We start from the raw sequence: 20,885 nt of genomic DNA on the forward strand, positions 1-20,885 counted from the left end.
ACAAAAAAAAAAACAGAATAGTGAACATATTATAATGGAAGCCAGGGGGTGGGCTTAATAAAATTACAAAAAAATATTAAATAGGTTACATACATGAAGTGTCTTCAAAGCTTTTTTATTATTGGACATCTTAATAACCTTAATGTACTGTTCCATTTCTTTTACAAAAAGAAAAAAGAAAGGTTTCTGATTAGAGAATTTGCACTTGTGAATATGAAATTTGGCCATTAGAATAATCAGATTTATAATGTAATACTCATTATTTTCACTGGTCTTATAGTTAGTGAAACCAAACAGTACATTACCAATATGAAATTTAAGGTTTTTTTCTTTTTTAATATTATTGTTGGTGAAAGTAATTACATCTTTCCAAAAAAATCTGGAGTATCTGCAATTCCAAAATAAATGCAACATTGTTTCAGTGGAGTCCTTACAGAATGAGCAGCTCAGGTCGATACCATGTTTCAGTTTCTTTAAGTAGTTTTTAACAGGATAACATTTATGTATTATTTTATAAGAAACTTCTTTAACTTTGTTAGTTAATAAGTACTTGTTGGATAAAATCCAAACTTTTTTCCAGTCAATACCTTCAATAAACCCGTCCCAATATGAAATAACGTAAGGGATGGATACTAGATCATTTTGGAAAAGAGATCTTATACGCTTATTATTTTTAGAATTATCTATTAAACAATATTTTCCAATAAAAGTTTCACAAGGGTCTATGGAAGGTGGAGGGCAAGATAATGCTTTCAAATCATTTTTCAGTAAAGTGATCACTCCTCTAGGGAGAGCATCAAAAATAATGGCAAACTCCTTTGCTGTAATAGGTAATTTAAAGGTGGACAAGAATTCTGTATAGTTAAGAAGATTACCATTACATTTAAACAATTGAGTAACTAATATGATGCCATTATTAAACCAATTGGGGAAAAATAAGGACTTATGCTTATAGCAAATATCCTTATTATTCCAAATGAAATATTTGTGTGGAGAAAAGTTATGTTTATAAATTAAAGACCAAGAAAGAAGCATTTGTTTATGAAAATTTGATAACTTGATGGGAATTTTTTCAATATTGTAATTACACATTAATAGAAAGCTTAGACCACCAAGATTATTAAAAATATATGCAGGAATAAAGTTCCAAGTTGAAGGAGTCCTCAGATAAGTGTTTGGTGGTGATCCTAGTTGAGTGACGGGGACGACGACGAAATATATCGAACAAACAAGGGCTATAGAGGGAGCCCTTGCTTGCTCAAAGCTCGTCCGTGTTTACGGTAATTTCAGCGCAGCACAAAAACTCTCACTCCGCTCAGTTCTTACAGCCGCCTGGAATTCTTTCAAACGCACAGACAGCGCTGGTGTAATAACATTACTGACAGAACGACCCCGTCCCCGACACAACAGCCAAGCGACCACATTGCCTGCACAAACCACTGCCTGCTTCCCTGCCTGCGAGAGAGCGGCTCTGTCAATCAGTGTGACTTCACTCTCAGCACGCCCTGTGTTTTCAGTAGTAGTATTCTCCCATCCTCTCCGCTGCTCGGATTTGCTGTGTGAGTGAGTGTGCTGTCTGTGCTGCCTGTAAGCGGAGGAATAGACTAGGGAGCAGCCCTCCCGGTGCGCTTAAGTTGCAGCCTGCTTTGTCGGTGTGGCGGCTCGTTGAACGCGTTGGAACTTTAACACTGGATCCCAAACTCCGTCTCACATTGGTGTGCAGTGTGGCGCTGCAATGGATCTCGGACATGGACTTGCCTTCTTAATGCTTTTACCATTCTTTCTGCACACGGACGGCCTTTATATTGCAAATAATATAGGTATGTGTGTCATTCAGTTTCACTAAGTATATTATACTTCTATTGTATATAATTGTATTTTTCCTTGTCATAATTCCCCCACTGTTTTTTTTATACGTTTATACTTTTTTTCATATGTACCATTGTAGTTTTAGTTTCTTTATTTTTTTGTTATGAGCACTTTTTTTTTTAGCTGTCACACTGAGTAGTGCCAAGTCAGCAGCCTTATAATGTTCGTAAGTGCATGTTTCTAATTCTTCCAGAAAGACTATTGCACTACTACCTGATAATTGTTTAAGAGACTAGACATTCTTTTTTGTGAGATGGTATTTCGTAAGGTGAATGTATAAGTCAGTAAGCATGTGCAATGGATGGATATCCAGCTAGTGTTAATGATATGTTCATCTAGCATTGACAAATTATTGACATTTCACAGCAGGCTACACAGTCCCAACTATTGATCAGGAATTAGGGTAAAACTTTTTTCAAGGATACACTTGAAAACCATGGGGATACTGGCTTTGAAATGTTGTATGTTATCAAAACTAGCAGGAAACAAATGCATGTTTATTACATTAAAAATAGCTGTTTAAAAACACACAAAAAGTTTGTGGATATCCTACATTGAGTTGTTTGTCAAAGCTTTTTTGAGGTTATACGTTTTTGAAAAGATGCTACTGGATTTTTGGGGCTTTTGGTGTCCGTTTTCCAGAATATTCCATTGACTTTTGGCACTTTATCAGAACACTGAGATCGTTGACAGTCCAGTTTGTCTACATTCCCAAAGGTAGTGTAATGACCACATACAGGTTCAGTATTTTTGTATAAAAGGTTTCAAAGCTCAAGCTCTGAGTGTAAATTTAAAAGTATGTTTTTGTTTTGTTTCAGCAGCTGTAGTTCAGTTTTCCCATCTAGAAAACCATTAAACTATTCAGTCTAATTGCATGGGTATGATGTTATGACATAATGAGGATTTGCGACTTTTTTTTCTTCTCCAAAACCCTTTTTTTGTTTGTTGGTATAGCACATAGTATTGCATGTCACTATAATGTTAAAACCTTTTAAATATGTCAAATATATGTATAAGTCTGTAAACATTTAATTTACCAGATGATTCTGTCAGTCTGTTTAGTCTGTAAAGCTTTTCTGTTAGAGCAGTGCCTGCAGTGTCAAGGTTGTGTGTAAAGCTTGCTTGGAGATGGGTAGAATGCTGTAACAATGCGCTGTCACTCTAATACTAACTCAATGCAAGCATCCCTGGCACCAGCCCGCTGCTTCAGTTCTGCCAGGCAGCTCATACTCATACATGAGCTTGAAGATGTAATGCCAGTTCAAGAAGTTACTTTATAGATTTGCTGTAAAATCATTGCAGAGGGTGGTGAAGTATTAGTGTAATTCTATGTGTTTGATCGATTCCAGTAAGTTTGTTTCCGTTCTCTATGTGCAATCATTCCTGATGTAGCCCTTTTGACTTTGTCCTATCACAGGACCTTACTAATCTTCACACTCGTCCTTTAAGATTGAAAGCTTTGTTATACCCTCACTAATCAAGGTTTTATTTTTTATTTGTATTTTTTTTTTCAGTCAGACACACCTGTATAGACATTTAACAAGGAATCTCTCAGTCCACAGTTCATATCTTAATTATGATGGGGCTTGGTTCTGATTGGAGTTCATTGGGATGATGTCCACCAGCTGTTTTAATACACCATTAGTCATCCATGGTCAAAGGTTACTACAAACCTGGAGTTTCAGGTTTTTGGTTCCACATGTCACGTAATGATGAGAAGAAGCTGTCAATGCAAGCTGAGGAATTAACTTGAGTAGGCATTAATGTGATCCATGTTTTCTTCTTTGCTTCCTGTAGCAGGATAGCGTCAGAAACAACTTGGTCAGGAAAAGCTGCAGTTTAAACACTGGTACGCACGTTAATGAACACAAATACACAAAACAACCAGGGTACTAGGGCCAAAATAAAAGAGTTAAACAAAATAATACCTACGTGTCGCCTGGGCATTCACCCTCACCTTCACCTTCACCATGTGTCAACATTCCAACACAAACTCGCTCCCAAACACCTCCACCAGACAAATCACTTCTCCCCAATTTATACATGTGGCCCCATCCCTGCCAACCTTACATTCCCTCACACACACTATTTACATTAAGGGCTTTCGCCCTGCCACACTTCCCTACCATCAATAGAACCCTAATAAATATCAAAGAGTTCTACACTGTAAGAGTTTTCCAACATATAATTTAAACTCTTTAACAGCTCCCTTAGACCCTCAAGATCATTCATTGGGACCTTATGAACCCAGAGACCCGCAGTTTAATATTCCTGACATAGTGGCCCTTTCTCAAAAATAATGCATCAAAACCTGTACAGTTTCATATTGGCCTTTCCTGCCTGAGATTTTACGGGACCTCTAAAGGGACATCGTGAAAAAAAAAGCCATCTCATGCTCACCAGTTGCTGCCTCCTAGGCTCCAGATACTATCTCCTGTGCTCTAGATACTATCTCCTGTGCTCCAGATACTATCTCCTGCGCTCCAGATACTATCTCCTGCGCTCCAGATACTATCTCCTGCGCTCCAGATACTATCTCCTGTGCTCTAGATACTATCTCCTGCGCTCCAGATACTATCTCCTGCGCTCCAGATACTATCTCCTGCACTCCAGATACTATCTCCTGCGCTCCAGATACTATCTCCTGTGCTCCAGATACTATCTCCTGCGCTCCAGATACTATCTCCTGCGCTCCAGATACTATCTCCTGTGCTCCAGATACTATCTCCTGCGCTCCAGATACTATCTCCTGCGCTCCAGATACTATCTCCTGTGCTCCAGATACTATCTCCTGCGCTCCAGATACTATCTCCTGAGCTTCAGATACTATCTCCTGCGCTCTAGATACTATCTCCTGAGCTTCAGATACTATCTCCTGCGCTCTAGATACTATCTCCTGCGCTCCAGATACTATCTCCTGGGCTCCAGATACTATCTCCTGTGCTCCAGATACTATCTCCTGCGCTCCAGATACTATCTCCTGCGCTCTAGATACTATCTCCTGCGCTCCAGATACTATCTCCTGCGCTCCAGATACTATCTCCTGCGCTCCAGATACTATCTCCTGCGCTCCAGATACTATCTCCTGGGCTCCTGGAGCGCAGGAGATAGTATCTCAAGGACTAGATAAGGGGAACTCGTTAATCAAAATGCATGCTAACTAGATCAAGAGAAACGAATAGATGCATAATTCGCCGTAATGGAAACTACTTGCGTAGAGGGGGACGGCTCTCCCACCAGCGAGCAGCAGCCAGATGGGAGTCGGCACTAATGTTGCTGCGACCAAGGTAACCATGCTCCTCGAGAAAGTTCTTCTTAAAAATTGATTTGTAACTCAATAGACTACGATGTCTCTGTTGTTTTTTTTTTATTGTAAAAAATAATTTGAAATATTACTTTGAAGTTCTCAATATAATTCTCAATAACGGGCTCTATAATAAGCAGTAACGCGCCAAAATCAGCTCTTCTTACACCGCTTACCCTATCATATTTGTGTCCCACCTCTGCTCACTTATGATTGGGCTGCCGCAAAGAAAATGCAGTTCTTCTATTGGTTGATTTTATTCTATATATATATATATATATATATATATATATATATATATATATATATATATATATATATATATATATATATCGTCTCATTTCACTTGTTTTAACTAAGCTGCTAAGTTTGGGTTTATGAACAAAAGGAGAGTAGGGAGGCTAGTTTGTCCAAAGTATCTTTGAAAGGCAGATCCTTTCACTTGGCCCTTTTCTCCTCTGCAGTGGATATTGTGGAGGTGGTCGAAAGTGCGTTTTCCATCTGCATGTCCCACTTACATTGCTGATATGCGTCATGGTAATCAACTTACTCGTCCTGTTCACAGCCCTGGCAGGGATGAGTATTACTGACATGTTTGTTTTGTATCACATCTTTATTAGGCGAACACTTTGCGATGTCTTGACTATTTTTGTTGTCAGGTCTATATGCAGTACATTGTTGTTCTAACTTGGCTGTTTTTGTACAATTAAATGTTTTGGTCACTTAGAGATACACTCTATATGTAAATGTGGTGGTCTGGCTCTTGGGATGCTCTATGAATATTAGATATGAAGAAAACATTCCAGTGTTGCCATACTTCCTGTCTTGCACATCTGTCTTATTGGGAATTATTGTGTAGAAGTTTTAGCAGTCCATTAAGATAATACAGTCCAGCGCTTTATCATATTTTATCGCTTGCCACAATACAGAAAAGGCCTGATTTTAATGAGCTCTGTTCCAGTGCTGGTGCTGACACTTGTTTATAAAAGGAAAACACTGTTAATGATACACAGCTAGTAGGCAACAATTTGAAACACACATAAGCTTGATGTTATATAGTTATAGTTTTAATATGAATTCTGCTCAGAGCAATGGCCATTATTCATAAACCAGTGCTGTGCCGGCATATTCAGAGGGACCTACGCATTTACAGGCATGTTATTGCTTTATGAATAGGGCCATATGTCTATTCAATTATTTTCATTTGTGTTCAAGTGTTAAAAATGTTTCCTGAAGTTGATCCTAAATATCTATAGAACATGTATGTGTATGCTGGGCTTTAATTAAAAGTTAGCTGCCATTCATCGTGTGCCTGATTAAACTCAGGTGTGTCCAACACAGAAAACTGAGATGGCTCTCAAAGCTAAAAGTATTGCACAGTGCATTAAATCATATTGAAAGTGTGGTAAAGCAAGCAGCAGTATGTTAAAAACTCTGTGTGGAAAAGCATGGTTAACTGCATAAATTACAGGGCAAAAGCACTGCAAATCTAAAGGTAAGGCAACAACAACAATTAGCTCAACCCAGACTCTGGATTTCAATAGTCCCCTCATACAAGTTTACCACAGTCATTTAGTTTTTTACCCATGCTTTTCCTAAGGTTATACTATGCATGCTTTTGCTTTTTAAATTAAAAGTCATGTTGGCTTGTACAATATCTCTGTAAAGTGTTATCACGCTTCAGGTGTTATATGTTGCTACCAGCAGATTTTTACCTGGTCACATTGAGAAACCGAGCACTCATAACCCTCACTTGAGACCCTGCTGAACCTAGCTGTTTACTTCAGTTTCATGGTAAGCTGAGAGGGTCTTTAGTCTTCAAGGTCCTGTAATTGTAGGAATATGTTTGTTTGTTTTTTTAAACAGTTTCCCTTCATTACAGAGTCACTGCAGGGCACACTTGGGGAATATGGACTGGTGACTCCAATCAGCACTGACTCCGAGGGACGGTTCCTGTCGCACGTGGTGTCTGCAGCACACGGACGGAGACGCTCGCGCAGGGACACCGAGGGCTCCTCCCACGAGCCACGCAGCGACAGGCTGTTTTTCAACGTCACCGTGTTTGGGAAGGAGTTTCACTTGAGACTGAGGCTGAACTCCAGGCTGGTGGCACCTGGAGCCAAGATAGAATGGCAGGAGGATACGAACGTCACTCGCACGGAACCGTTACTTGGGGATTGCTTCTATGTTGGAGATATCACAGACGTGCAAGGAGCTTCGGTTGCTATTAGCAACTGCGATGGCCTGGTAAGTCACCTATTGAGATCTGATAATCTGCCTCAAGTGTTTTAGTTTCTCAGTGAGTGTTTAGAAAATGATATTACATTGTCCTTCAGCAAGAGGCAGGTGAATCCCTGCAGAACAACAGAGGGCGTCTCATTGGTTTATCTGTAAAATAGAGTTTGCTGCTATGAAGATAGTGCTTTCTGTTTTGTATCAGTTTTTGTGCTGTTTTTTTTAGGGCAAATACATAATATGCCAAGAAAAGCAACGTATTTTAGCTGGGTGGCACCAATAATACTCCCTGTGAAAGGGACACTGTCCAGCACAGAGGGCATTGGGAGAGTCGAATACCAGCACACCAACACTGCTCCATAATGTTGTACCTTCAGAGATGTTCCAAAGTTGAGAAAAAAAAACTAATAATTGCCAGTAAAAGGGTCCCGAAGTGGAAACCTAGCGTTTTAAAACTTTCTACGGTGCACACACAGTATAATTGTCCGAAACATCATTTTAAACACTCTCAACTGTTTTCACTTTTGTGCCATGGCACATTCTTGTTGATGTTGATTATTTATAAGCAAGTAATTAGCTGATGGTGTGTTTTGCAGGACCTTTGTGATCGAACGTAACTGGCTGCCGTGGGCTTAGATGGCTCTGTTTATTGACATCTTGTAGTGTAAACCATTTTGAACTTTGGTGTTTTAAAACAGATTTTGCTTTCTGAAGCCTTGTGGTAATGTAAATAATAATGTGTAGACCCTTCTGTACATAACAAGGCTGTAATTCCATCAATAGGTTCCAGTGATCTGATAAACTACAGTAGCTCTGCAGGGTTGCTGTATTTTATTTCTTACAATACAGGGTAACAGACTATCTGTCCACTTTTTGAGCTTTAGTGAATGACATACCACTGATCTTACTGGATAACCGATTTCTTTGGTTTCTCTCAGTTAATAGGAGGCAAAAGTCTGAGTGGGGTGAAATGTAACATTTTGGGGTACCGCCATTGCAGTTGTCTTTGCTGCCCAGTGTCCAATATATGTGACATTGAGAAAATAGGCATTAAATAGGTATGGGAATATACACAGAGCAGTAAAGGATTAACATTTTTACCCATAAACAATTAAAGGGGTCGATTATCGGTGCATGAATACCAAGATATTGGGAAAGCAAGGCCGATGCCCCACCCCTAGTCCTTCTCAATTTCCCATCTACCCAATACTTGGAGGGTCTATCACTGTCAATTAAAAGATGATTTTGTTACATGACATCATTCTTTTGAAGTATATGCCCATCCAGCAGGTTTTGTGGTTGTTCTATTTTTAAGAGCAGTTTTGCTTTGAGTTGTTTCTGTTGGATTTGAGATCACAGTAAAGTATTATAGGAGCGATCTTAGTTAAGTTAAGGAATGTTAATGTTGGTAAAGGTTGACACAAGAGCACATATGTTACAAAGCTATTTATTATTTATATGAAACAACTGTAATCTTTCAGATGTGTTGGAAAAATACACCCACCAGATCAAAGATGGGAAGCTTGCCAAATCTCTCTATCTATAAGCAGATTACTCCCTTTGGCTGCTTCCCATAGTAAGTGTTGTAGAAATGAATGACGCCCTGAGTAAATTGCATTCTTGTGTAGCTTTTTGCTTATTGCGTTTTAGGGGGAATTATGCTAAAAGGGAAGTTTAACAAATACAGTTAGATTGTGTAGTTTTTTTTTTTTGTTTGTTTTTTTAATTTAGTAGTCACCAATTTTACCCCGTTTTTTCTCCCAAATTGAAATGTCATATTATATTTTTAGGCTCAGCTCACCGCTACCACCCCTGCGCTGACTCGGGAGCGGCGAAGACAAACACACGCTGTCCTCCGAAGCATGTGCAGTCAGCCGACCGCTTCTTTTCACTGTGCAGGCCCGCCATGCAGCCAACCCAGAGCTACAGCGTCAGAGGACAACGCAGCTCTGGGCAGTTTACAGGCAGGCACGCAGGCGCCCGGCCAGACTACAGGGGTTGCTGGTGCGTGGTGAGCCGAGGACACTCTGGCCGACCTAAACTCTCTCTCCCTAGGCGGTGCTCGGCTCATTGTGTGCCGCCCCCTGGAAGCTCCCGTCCACGGTCGGCAGTGGAATAGCCTGGACTCGAACCGGCGACCTCCAGGCTATAGGGCGCATCCTGCACTCCACATGGAGCGCCTTTACCGGATGCGCCACTCGGGAGCCCCTAGATTGTGTAGTTTTTTAATAAATAATATCAAACAGTACATTGTTTCTGAGTCCATTTGCATTACAGACATTAATGCCCACTCACCCATTCATGATAACACTTGGGATGCAAGTCGGCTATGATCAGTTTGTATTTTTACTCTTTCAGCTGTTTTTGACGTCCAGACGGTTTTCAGTAAAACTAAAATGAAAGTTTAAAACCGGAAAAACAGACTAAATTTGTGCAGCCAAGGGAATGGGACGTACCTTTATTACACACGTTGTTTCTGAAACCGTGACAAATAAACTGAATACAGTGTTATTGTACCGTTTCACTCATACTGAATTACACAACTAGACACAATGTAGAAATAATAACATAATGCATTTAGAGGCATTACACTTCATGTATTATTTTCCTGGTACCCCATTGTTTCCGCGATTCCAAGTGGCATGTGCAAGTCATGTCTGAGTACAACTGCAGCTCATGATGGTTTTCGAGACTGAGATCACAGGCAGGTGTCCTTCATTGAAGTAGAGCCAGATGATTCCACTCCTGGCTGTACTCCAACCCCATTGCATTCTGGAGGATGTAGTCCTGCAGTAAACCCCTGGACTACATCTTTGCCATACCTATTACTATAATACATATGACTCTATGGAGAAGGCCCTTTACACTTGAATTCAATCTATGTAATCAGACAAATAACAATGGTGGCTATGGAGTGGCAGAGAAGAAAAAGAAGTCCAATCGCTTCCTGCTGGGATTTGAATGCCAGATTTCAAATGCTTTCCCGAAATTGTTGGTGGGCCAGTTTTGACAGTCGGTCAGTATTGTAGAGGAAAACAGTTCGGAGAGGACATCGTCCAGAGGCTGATTTAGATAAAACCCACCCTGGAAAATTGCGGTACATTCAAACCCTGGACAGCTGGGATTATGCTGATATTGGAAAATAGGGAGATAAACAGGGAGATTGACAGATATTTTGGCAGGATGGAATAGGGGGGGAAGAGTCCTAGGTATTGCCCCCTGAACTACACATAAAGGTTACAATAATTATATATCACCTATCACAAATCAACCAATCACAGTGAAGTATGTGCCAATTCCTGTGTACAGATCTTTGTTTAAATGTTGATGAACTAGTTTCTCCGGCTGCACTGAGCTCTGCTCTGTGTGTGTTTGGGAATGCAACAATGCGCCAGTCACCTCGTAAGGTTGCACAGATGTCGCTGTCACACTCATTCATTACATCCGCTAGAAACTAGAAACACTAGAAAACAATTCGGACACTGAAGTGTGAAAAGAAAACAGGTTAACTGTGCAGCGAATATGCCCGGTTTTCCCCTGATTCACTGTAGTGCAAACAGAATGGGTAGAGGTCCACTTTAGACAGCTAATAAACTGGACTATTTATCACACCTAACAAAATATATAGAACAGGTCACATTATGTGGTGAAAGCGTGGACTCCCCTTGTGCAATAATAACACTTTTAATAAAGTAGAATCCAAGTGGGCTCAAAAGAAATGAACTACTCCTTTTCACTACAGGGAAGCTTGCACAAGTGCTGAAGATGAGTCTAATAATCACATAGATGATGCAAAAAGCCCTTGTTGGGAACTAACTGGAAGCGTGTTTTGAGAGTGTTTAGCAGAGAAAATCTTGCTGTGAACAATGCCGAGCTCAAATGTTTTAACAATACATGTCAAGGATGTAACGAACCAAGGATGTTTAATACACCAAAAATATTTTCATATTTTTTATACTGCAGTATTTTTCTCAAGTTTCACATACATTAAATATAGGACCGTAATGTATACTAACAATAGACACAATACATGTTAGTTAAACAAAGTCTGGGCCCATCGCTGCAATACAGGCAGAATACAAAAGTATTTTATTTAAACACAATATTACAAATTCGACCCCGCTGAATGAACATTGCACCACAGGTATTCAAAGGCAAAAATCAATTCTATTTTTTGTTGTCTGGACTTATAAACGAGAACCAAATTGGTGTGCTTTCTTTCAACACATTAATTGTATTGAAGTGTTAATTTAAGTCAATTTTGACAGTTTTTACTTGCTTGTTCAGCCCAAAAAATGGCAGAAGTAAACCTCAGTAATACTATTACTTTATGAAAATGCTTGTTACAAAAAAATGACAATGGCAGGGTTTAAAACAAAAAAGTGATGTGCACTTTATGTATTTTTTTGCCTGAAATACATACAAGAACAAAGTTTAACTTACTATAAACTACAGTATGACATTGTTTCTTTGTAGTTAATTCAGTGGGGTAAAGTAAGGCCTTCAAAACCAACATTTTTTACTTTAATACAGACCACCCAAGTGACCTGTGTGCCAAATACCATGTTAAATGTATTAGAAGTGTACTGAAATAATTGAATTTCTCAGTTGCTAGTTCTGATTGACCTATGACATTTTTCAACAGGTCAGAGAAATGTTAAAACTGAAATCCATGTATGATGACATTTACTGAAAAAAAATATATGACAAATTTAGTAATATACTTCTGTTTCCCAATTTCTTTTCCAGCTTTTAGTTTTTAGTTATGCTTGGTAAAGGAGTGAAAGTGTGCTGTCCTGTGTGATGAACATTTTGTGTTACTATACGAAATGAAAGGTGTCTGAGAACATGCAGTATCTGTTGGGGGGGACTGTATCTAAAGGTGTTCGTCTGGATTCTTGTTAAAGTTGCCTGGGGGGTTAAACCTGTCCTTTTACCGCTTATCCCAGGGGAGAGTCTTTCACCTAACCACGGGTTAATGTCTCGCAGAGGGTGACAGAGTTTGCCAGATATAGGTATACACCTTTTTGGATTAGGACTGCTTGTATAGAGAGAATCTGTAATGGGCTAATGGGTGTTTTGAAAGAAGGATGATAATGAGTCTAATTCCAACCTTCACTCTACCCCCACCAGGGGTTACGATGGAGTTGATGTATTTATATGTTTAATAAGCTTTATTTCAAGCTGCAGTATCCCACATTTAAGGCTGTGAATCTATGTGATTTTTACACTGAAATATAATTCCTGCGCCCATAGCTTAGCTCTTTGTTCACCCTGCATCTTCAGAAAGAAGCGGATCGTGTTGATAAGTGTTTGCCTTGCCCAAAGGTAGTTTCAGTTATAAAGACACAAGCCTCCACCCCTCTCCCTGTTCATACTTGCAGCAGTGGGGGGTTATACATAGGGATGCTGCATTCCGTTTCATTTCCAAAACGTTTAAACTGCAATATACTTAGAAGCCCTCCATTAGACTGCAGTTACTTTTTCATGATACTCTGTAGCATGAAAATGAACACGGAAAAGACTGCTCTGTGTTTGACATGCATATTTTCAGACAATAGCTAAATGTCTAAGAACATTTCTAAACAGTTAACACTTGGAAAATGTTTACATGTTTAGGTTAAACTGCTGTATTCACAGCCCTCGAAGTGACAATGATTGGGTCGGCAGTACCTTACACTCTCAAGGATGATGAAAATAATATGCTGTGTCTAACATCTGAACTTCAGTCTCTGCAGCATTACTTCAGTATCCCCTTTCCATACTCTGTCCTTTTGTCCCCTCTGTAATTCAATTTAGTGCTTAGGTGGCAAATTGTCTAGATCCCTCCTTCTTCAACACTGTATGAGCTCAGATAACTACATGACAAACACTATTTTTTCAAAGCCCAGAGATGCATGCTTGGTTTGGCAAAAGCATTTAGATATGCACTGCCAACACTACTTCATGTCTTGTTGCCTTTTTGGAATTCAGAGTTGTAATAATTTCCACAAGCATTGTGCACAGCCAGTGAAATCAGTGTATTTTGAGTGCTTCCTGTGTTTAACCTGCCTCGTTCTGCTCTGTGTGTGAAGTGAAAGGCCAGTCCAACAAGCACAGCTGTTTACAGAGGAACAGCAGAACAAGTGCCATCCACAGATATCTTCACCGGGCTGCCAACAGTAAAAACAGATCTGCTGCAATCATAAGATGTGCTTTTCCAAAGTGCTGCGTAATAACAGGGCTGGCAAAACAGTTACTGCAGCTCATGTAAGCGCTAGTGGAATACTGTAAAACCTACAGTAAAGCGTGATCTGGATCTGCTTGCAGTAATTGTAATCTCATCTCTATTCCTACAAAGCAGAGAAACAGGTTTTACTATGCTTATACTGTTGTCTTTTGCATTATAGTTTGTCAGTACTTGGTGGAAATGGAAGGCAAAGAGTACATAAGAACATAAGAACATAAGAAAGTTTACAAACGAGAGGAGGCCATTCAGCCCATCTTGCTTGTTTGGTTGTTAGTAGCTTATTGATCCCAGAATCTCATCAAGCAACTTCTTGAAGGATCCCAGGGTGTCAGCTTCAACAACATTACTGGAGAGTTGGTTCCAGACCCTCACAATTCTCTGTGTAAAAAAGTGCCTCCTATTTTCTGTTCTGAATGCCCCTTTATCTAATCTCCATTTGTGACCCCTGATCCTTGTTTCTTTTTTCAGGTCAAAGAAGTCCCCTGGGTTGACATTGTCTATACCTTTTAGGATTTTGAATGTTTGAATCAGATCGCCACGTAGTCTTCTTTGTTCAAGACTGAATAGATTCAGCATACGACATGCCTTTTAAACCCGTGATAATTCTGGTTGCTCTTCTTTGCACTCTTTCTTGAGCAGCAATGTCCTTTTTGTAACGAGGTGACCAGAACTGAACACAATATTCTAGGTGAGGTCTTACTAATGCATTGTAGAGTTTTAAGATTACTTCCCTTGATTTAAATTCAACACTTCTCACAATATATCCGAGCATCTTGTTAGCCTTTTTATAGCTTCCCCACATTGTCTAGATGAAGACATTTCTGAGTCAATATAAACTCCTAGGTCTTTTTCATAGTTCCCTTCTTCAATTTCAGTAACTCCCATATGATATTTATAATGCACATTTTTATTGCCCGCATGCAATACTTTACACTTTATTTTATCTAATAAATTTCATTTGCCTTGTGTCTGCCCAATTCTGAATGCTGTCTAGATCATTTTGAATGACCTTTGCTGCTGCAACAGTGTTTGCCACTCCTCCTATTTTTGTGTCGTCTGCAAATTTAACGAGTTTGCTTACTATACCAGAATCTAAATCATTAATGTAGATCAGGAATAGCAGAGGACCTAATACTGATCCCTGTGGTACACCACTGGTTACCTCACTCCATTTTGAGGTTTCTCCTCTAACCAGTACTTTCTGTTTTCTACCTGTTAACCACTCCCTAATCCATGTGCATGCATTTCCTTGAATCCCTACTGCGTTCAGTTTGAGAATTAATCTTTTATGCGGGACTTTGTCAAAAGCTTTCTGGAAATCTAAATAGACCATGTCGAATGCTTTGCAGTTATCCATTTTCAATGTTGCATCCTCAAAAAAGTCAAGCAGGTTAGTTAGACACGATCTCCCTTTCCTAAAACCATGCTGGCTGTCTCCCAGGATATTGTTACCATATAGGTAATTTTCCATTTTGGATCTTATTATAGTTTCCATAAGTTTACATATAATAGAAGTCAGGCTTATTGGTCTGTAGTTACCTGGTTCGGTTTTGTCTCCCTTTTTGTGGCTCGGTATTACGTTTGCTATTTTCCAGTCTGTCGGTACAACCCCTGTGTCAAGAGACTGTTGCATGATCTTGGTTAGCAGTTTGTAAATAACTTCTTTCATTTCTTTGAGTACTATTGGGAGGATCTCATCTGGCCCAGGGGATTTGTTTATTTTAAGAGCTCCTAGTTCCTTTAACACTTCTGCCTCTGTTATGCTAAAGTTATTTAAAATTGGATAGGAACAGGTCGACATGTCGGGCATGTTGTCCGTGTCCTCCTTTGTAAAAACCTGTGAAAAGTAATCATTTAATATATTTGCTATTTTTTTTTCTTCATCTATGAGCCTTCCATTTTCACTGCTCACCCAAAGAGACTTTTGTGGTCTTGAAAGCAAGTGTACAGCTTTGGCCAAAAGCTTTGCATCAAGAATTTTAGCATTGAGACAAAAGTAAAAAAAAAAAAAAAGTTATATGAACATAATTTAGATCTTTTATTGAACATCATGTAATCAAAAAAACTACAAAGGGATATTGCAGAAGTCTACTGGAAGCCATAATAGCAGTACAGTAATCCATCGCGTATCCGACTGCGGTGAGACCAGAGTAAGGGCGGATATGTAAAAAGTCGGATAAATGAATCTTGTTTTAAATACCATTATACACAGCTGTAACAATTACTATATTCACACAATTATTGTTTTGAGATTCAGCTTTTATTAGGGAGCTCCCCTAATCCCTTGTTTAGAAAGATACATGGTATTAATGCTTATGACAGGGTAGCTGTCCGCCATGTGGGTGCGTGCATTCACTGCTGAGTGACAGGCAGGAGATCGAGACGGAGGTTGATCATGGAGGATAAATGGTAAGGGTGGATATGGCGGGCAGATACGCCGTGGATTACTGTACAGTATTTCATGTTAGATGTCACATTTTTCAATTTTTGTCAGTTTTTTGTTAAGTATATGGAAAACTACAAGGCAGTATCTAATTCAGTATGTTAACATAACATTATTCAGCAGGTTTTATTCGACTTTATGAAGCAAAATTAGTTCATTCTATAGGGTGATGCAAAACTTTTGGCCAGAGCTGTATGCTGAATATGTCTAAACATATTTGAGCTGTTCCTATTAAAAAGGTATCACTGAAAAACCTTGTTCGCTCATCAAATTGAACCAAGGAATGTGCAGAACTTTAAGTTTGTTGTGTGATTACTAGCCGTTGATTGATGAATGATTTGATTTACTGTATGGTTATGCCTTTAATAAACTTGCCCATCATTAAGCCCTTCTCACATCAGACACATGGCAAGTGATGAAAGCAAACGAGAGACAAATGATTTAATAATTGATATGAAGAGCCCAATCAGCTGCAGTGCGAAGGAAGCGAGGTGAGAGAGCTCATCTGGAAATGGATTGGGTTCATGTTTTGCTTGCCTTGTCACTTTAAAACTGACCAGTCAGGAGCCTGGAGTGGAACCAGCATTGGAGGAGGAGTGCATTGCTGTTGTGCTGGTGGGACTCCACCTTGCTTGCTTAACTCACTACACATCCGGTGTGCAGAGAGCTTGAATGATTTCAACTTAATACACGTCAGACCACATTGCCCAGCAAGACCATCATAAGTATTGCAAAGGGACTTTAATGTCTTGTTATTAATAGTTAACTGTTTAATTTAAACATTTTTGATAGCCTTCATTAATTATGTTTCCACATGGCCGTCGCATTTCACTCCCTGTTAAGATGCACACAGTGAACCTCTCAACAAGATTCAAGGAAGCACTCAAGCCTTGTTTAGTACCTGTCCATGAAAGCAGTCTTTACTTTGGAAAACTAGGATTGCAACAGGTTAGACTTGTAAAGACAAACCCAACGTGACACCTAGTTAATAGCTAAACCATTCGTACTTGAATTGTTAATGGACTGCAGACAATAACTTTAGGGTATACATTGTTTATCAGGACCAAGCTGAGTCAATAGCTAATTTCTAGGGAATTTACTCAGAAACTGTATCTATGAAATACTAAAAAGGCAACCCACCTGGTGTTTTATTGAAGCTATTCTGTTCTGCCTAGACTTGCACCCCAAAAATATGTATTCTTCAGACGATTCACACTAAAATACTTCAGCAGATTCCTCTGCTTAATCCTTGCTCTCAGTGTGGGTATTTTATGTTCATTCCAGTCTCAGAATGAAAAAAAAATGAGTGGAGCCATCTGTAACCAAGTAACCAAATAAATACAAGCTTACGTTTCTGCATTTTAGTCCAATCCAATTCCAGTGTATTGGAAGCTTTGCTGAGGGTTAAACAGCTTCATGTCATAATAACCAGGCCTGTTGAGTTTGGTGCTAGCCTGAAACACAAGGAATGTGCAGTTGCTCTAGTGGTGAGGGGTGACAAATGTATGGAAGCCCATTTCTGTCACCAAAAAAACAAAAAAAAACAAATACTTTTTAAATTTCCATTATAAGGTTTACATACTATCTCATTATTTTGACTTTGTATCTCGTTATTTTGACTTACTATCTCGTTTTTTTTATTTTTTTATTTTTTCAATTTAGTTGTTGCCAATTTTCTCCCAATTTGGAATGGCCAATTATTTTTAGGCTCAACTCACTGCTACCACCCTCGCTGACTCGGGAGTGGCAAAGACGAACACACGCTGTCCTCCGAAGCGTGTGCCGTCAACTGACCGTTTTTTTTCACACTGCAGACTCACCATGCAGCCACCCAAGAGCTACAACGTCGGAGGACAACACAGCTCTCAGGCAGCTTACAGGCAAGCCCGCAGGCACCCAACCAGACTACAGGGGTCGCTGGTGCGCGGTGAGCTGAGGACACCCTGGCCGACCTAAACCCTCTCACCCCGGGGCGACGCTCGGCCAATTTTGCGTCGCCCCCCTGGGAGCTCCCCTCCATGGTCGGCTGAGGAATAACCTGGACTCGAACCGACGACATCCAGGCTATAAGGCACATCCTGCACTACACGTGGAGCGCCTTTACTGGATGCGCCACTCGGGAGCCTCACCTATCTCGTTATTTTGACTCACTATGTCGTTATTTTGCCGGGATGCTTAATACTTCTGACGTTTGATGTTTTGTGGGGTGTCAACTCCAGAGGTCGCGTTTACGCAGAATTCTACAATATATACGCAAGACATTTTAATAAAATGCAAAACAATAACAGCAGTGCGTTTCTAAAACGCAGATGTAAAAGGCAACATTACCCCTTTTCATCCCTATCCAATAATTTCGTTTATATTACAAAGTACTTTTATGTAATGCAATGTGTAAAAATGGTACCACTGCTCCCTGCATCCTTTTTTCTCAAATCGTGTTGAACTGCAACAATAGATTCTGGTTCCTTTGTTGTCAAACTGACATGTTCTTAAGTACTTGATGCACTCTATGGCCTTAGACAATCAGTTGTTTTTTTGTTTAAAAAAACGTTATTAACGTAGAATTTGAAACAAATTACTCGTTAACATAGGCGTTTAAGACAAGCAAGGTTTAACCATGATCAGATATTAAGTAAAGAAGTAGGTAAACACTTTATTGTCAAGTTTGTCATATTCAGTGACACTATTAAATGAGTGCCGTTTGCAATTGAAACTTTAAAATTTCCTGAAGTTCTGGACAGCCCAAGATAAACCTTGGTGAGCACCTTCCTGGTTGATGGAAACGTGTGAAATTCCATATAAATTGAATTATAAATCACTTCCTCTTTTGGAATCTATTAGCAGTCACTGCACTTATAATTTCACTGAGACTGTGGTCTTATTTCTTAGCAGACGTCCTTATCCAGGGCGACTTACAATTGTTACAAGATATCACATTATACACATTATTTCACATTATACAGATATCACATTATTTTTACATACAATTACCCATTTATACAGTTGGGTTTTTACTGGAGCAATCTAGGTAAAGTACCTTGCTCAAGGGTACAACAGCAGTGTCCCCCACTGGGGATTGAACCCACAACCCTCCGGTCAAGAGTCCAGAGCCCTAACCACTACTCATTGTCAATGACAAAATATGATAAACGTTTAAACCAGAACATGTTCTATATAAACAGAGTAAGTGTGTTAATATCAGGTTTTTATCTGTTTTTTATTTAGATTTAATGATAAAATATGTTTGTAAGTGTTTGGCGGCTACCTCTAATCAAGTTGAGAGAGCACTTTGATCTCTTTGATGGCAGACTCGCTTTGCTCTCAGCCTGACAAAAAGCATGCGTGAGAAATAAACTCTCTACTTGATTGGAGGCTCTGTCTCTGCTGAAAGAATCCGGTTTATTCTATTGGAGGATCTTCGGGTACCCGTGCCTATATATATTATTATATAATATATATATATATATAATCTCAGTTTGAAAACAGTTGTTGTTGTTGTTGTTGTTTTAAAACATGGCATCCAAACAAAGCAGCATTGTTTAATTAAGTTAATCAGAATTATTAAACAAGTAATCCGTGCCTTTCTTTATTTAATTTTTTCATAATAAATGACTGTCCTGTCAACTTGCTGAGCACACTGCTACAGTTTTGTAAAACCAGAACTACTTCACAATTTTACTCTTTCCGATCGGGACAACAAATTTACGCTGACAACTGGGACAATCCTAGTTTTCCCGGGACATCTGGTAACCCTATGCAGGACGTGTGTTGTTCTGCTGTTTATTGAACACCGTTGTGCTAACAGTGAAGTCAGAAAGACCACATGTTGTGCACTGAGGATGACCTCGCAGAGTGACTCAGACTGTCTCCACATGGGGTTTGTGGAAACTGCCCTGTATGTATTTGAATGAATGTTCATCCTTCTAATAAAGAAACGTACTGTCATACGGTGGATTATGTGGTGCATATGAAGTCTGAGTGCGGGGCAAACAGCAGTTTGGACGTAGCTGGCAATCATAGCAAAACACAAACCGTAGTTCAAAATGCACTGATGGGATCACACTCACTGTCACCTTTACAAAGAGGTTGATGAGCTTTTAAATTTTCACTGCAGTGTTGATCGCCGGAGTCAGGAGTGAATAGTAAGAGGCAGGTCAAACAATCACATCTAGAGTCTCAGCCAAGACATTTTTGGTGTATTTACCTTTCTGGGTTGCATTTAAATCCTAACACTAGGTCATGGAGCGTATCTAGACACCACTTTTTAGAGCAATCAATATGTAGTGAATGACGGGTCAGATGATCTTGTGATTCTGTACTGTATAGCCGGATACAGGCTGTGGAAGACCCTGTGAAGCAGCTGGTTCTGGTAATAGCAGGGAAGTACCATCTCCACTGGTAACTTCTTGAAAGGTCTTCTCACTGGATGGATCTCTGAGGACGGCTGCTGCTGCCTCCCCCCATGGAATGTGTGCTTGGACACAGTGAAAAAAGAAATTCCCCATCAATTCGGTGTGTGGCCTGAAGTTAAGGCAGATTGTAAAACACCTGATATACACACACTTGTAGAATAAGCTTCAGCATCACACCGAATACAACAGCCTGTCCATCAGACCCTTCACAATACGAGGATTGCTGCCGAAGTGAATCTTCCTAATGACCACTACTAGCACGGGTTCGAGTCAAGACCATCATGTCGGAGAAAGGCATTAGCCAAAAAGCGTGAGTACTTGACTTGTTGGTTTCTTAAGCTGAAATCACACATAGAAAGATATTTTGATTGATTCCTAATCACAGTATATTGG

The 20,885-nt window shown here is 39.6% G+C and overlaps 1 protein-coding gene across 1 annotated transcript in view; it reads left to right on the plus strand.

Moving 5' to 3' along the window:
• Window positions 1-1,362: 1,362 nt before the first annotated feature.
• Window positions 1,363-20,885, plus strand: part of LOC117413282 (A disintegrin and metalloproteinase with thrombospondin motifs 2) — a 195,061-nt gene continuing 175,538 nt past the window's right edge. The window contains exons 1-2 of the mRNA XM_058996696.1: window positions 1,363-1,820; window positions 7,056-7,420. Coding sequence (XP_058852679.1) covers window positions 1,736-1,820; window positions 7,056-7,420 — 450 coding nt within the window. The 5' untranslated portion in view covers window positions 1,363-1,735. The remainder of the gene's footprint in view (window positions 1,821-7,055; window positions 7,421-20,885) is intronic.

The sequence above is a fragment of the Acipenser ruthenus genome, chromosome 23, assembly GCF_902713425.1.
Source record: "Acipenser ruthenus chromosome 23, fAciRut3.2 maternal haplotype, whole genome shotgun sequence".
In the NCBI taxonomy this organism is placed as follows: Eukaryota; Metazoa; Chordata; class Actinopteri; order Acipenseriformes; family Acipenseridae; genus Acipenser; species Acipenser ruthenus.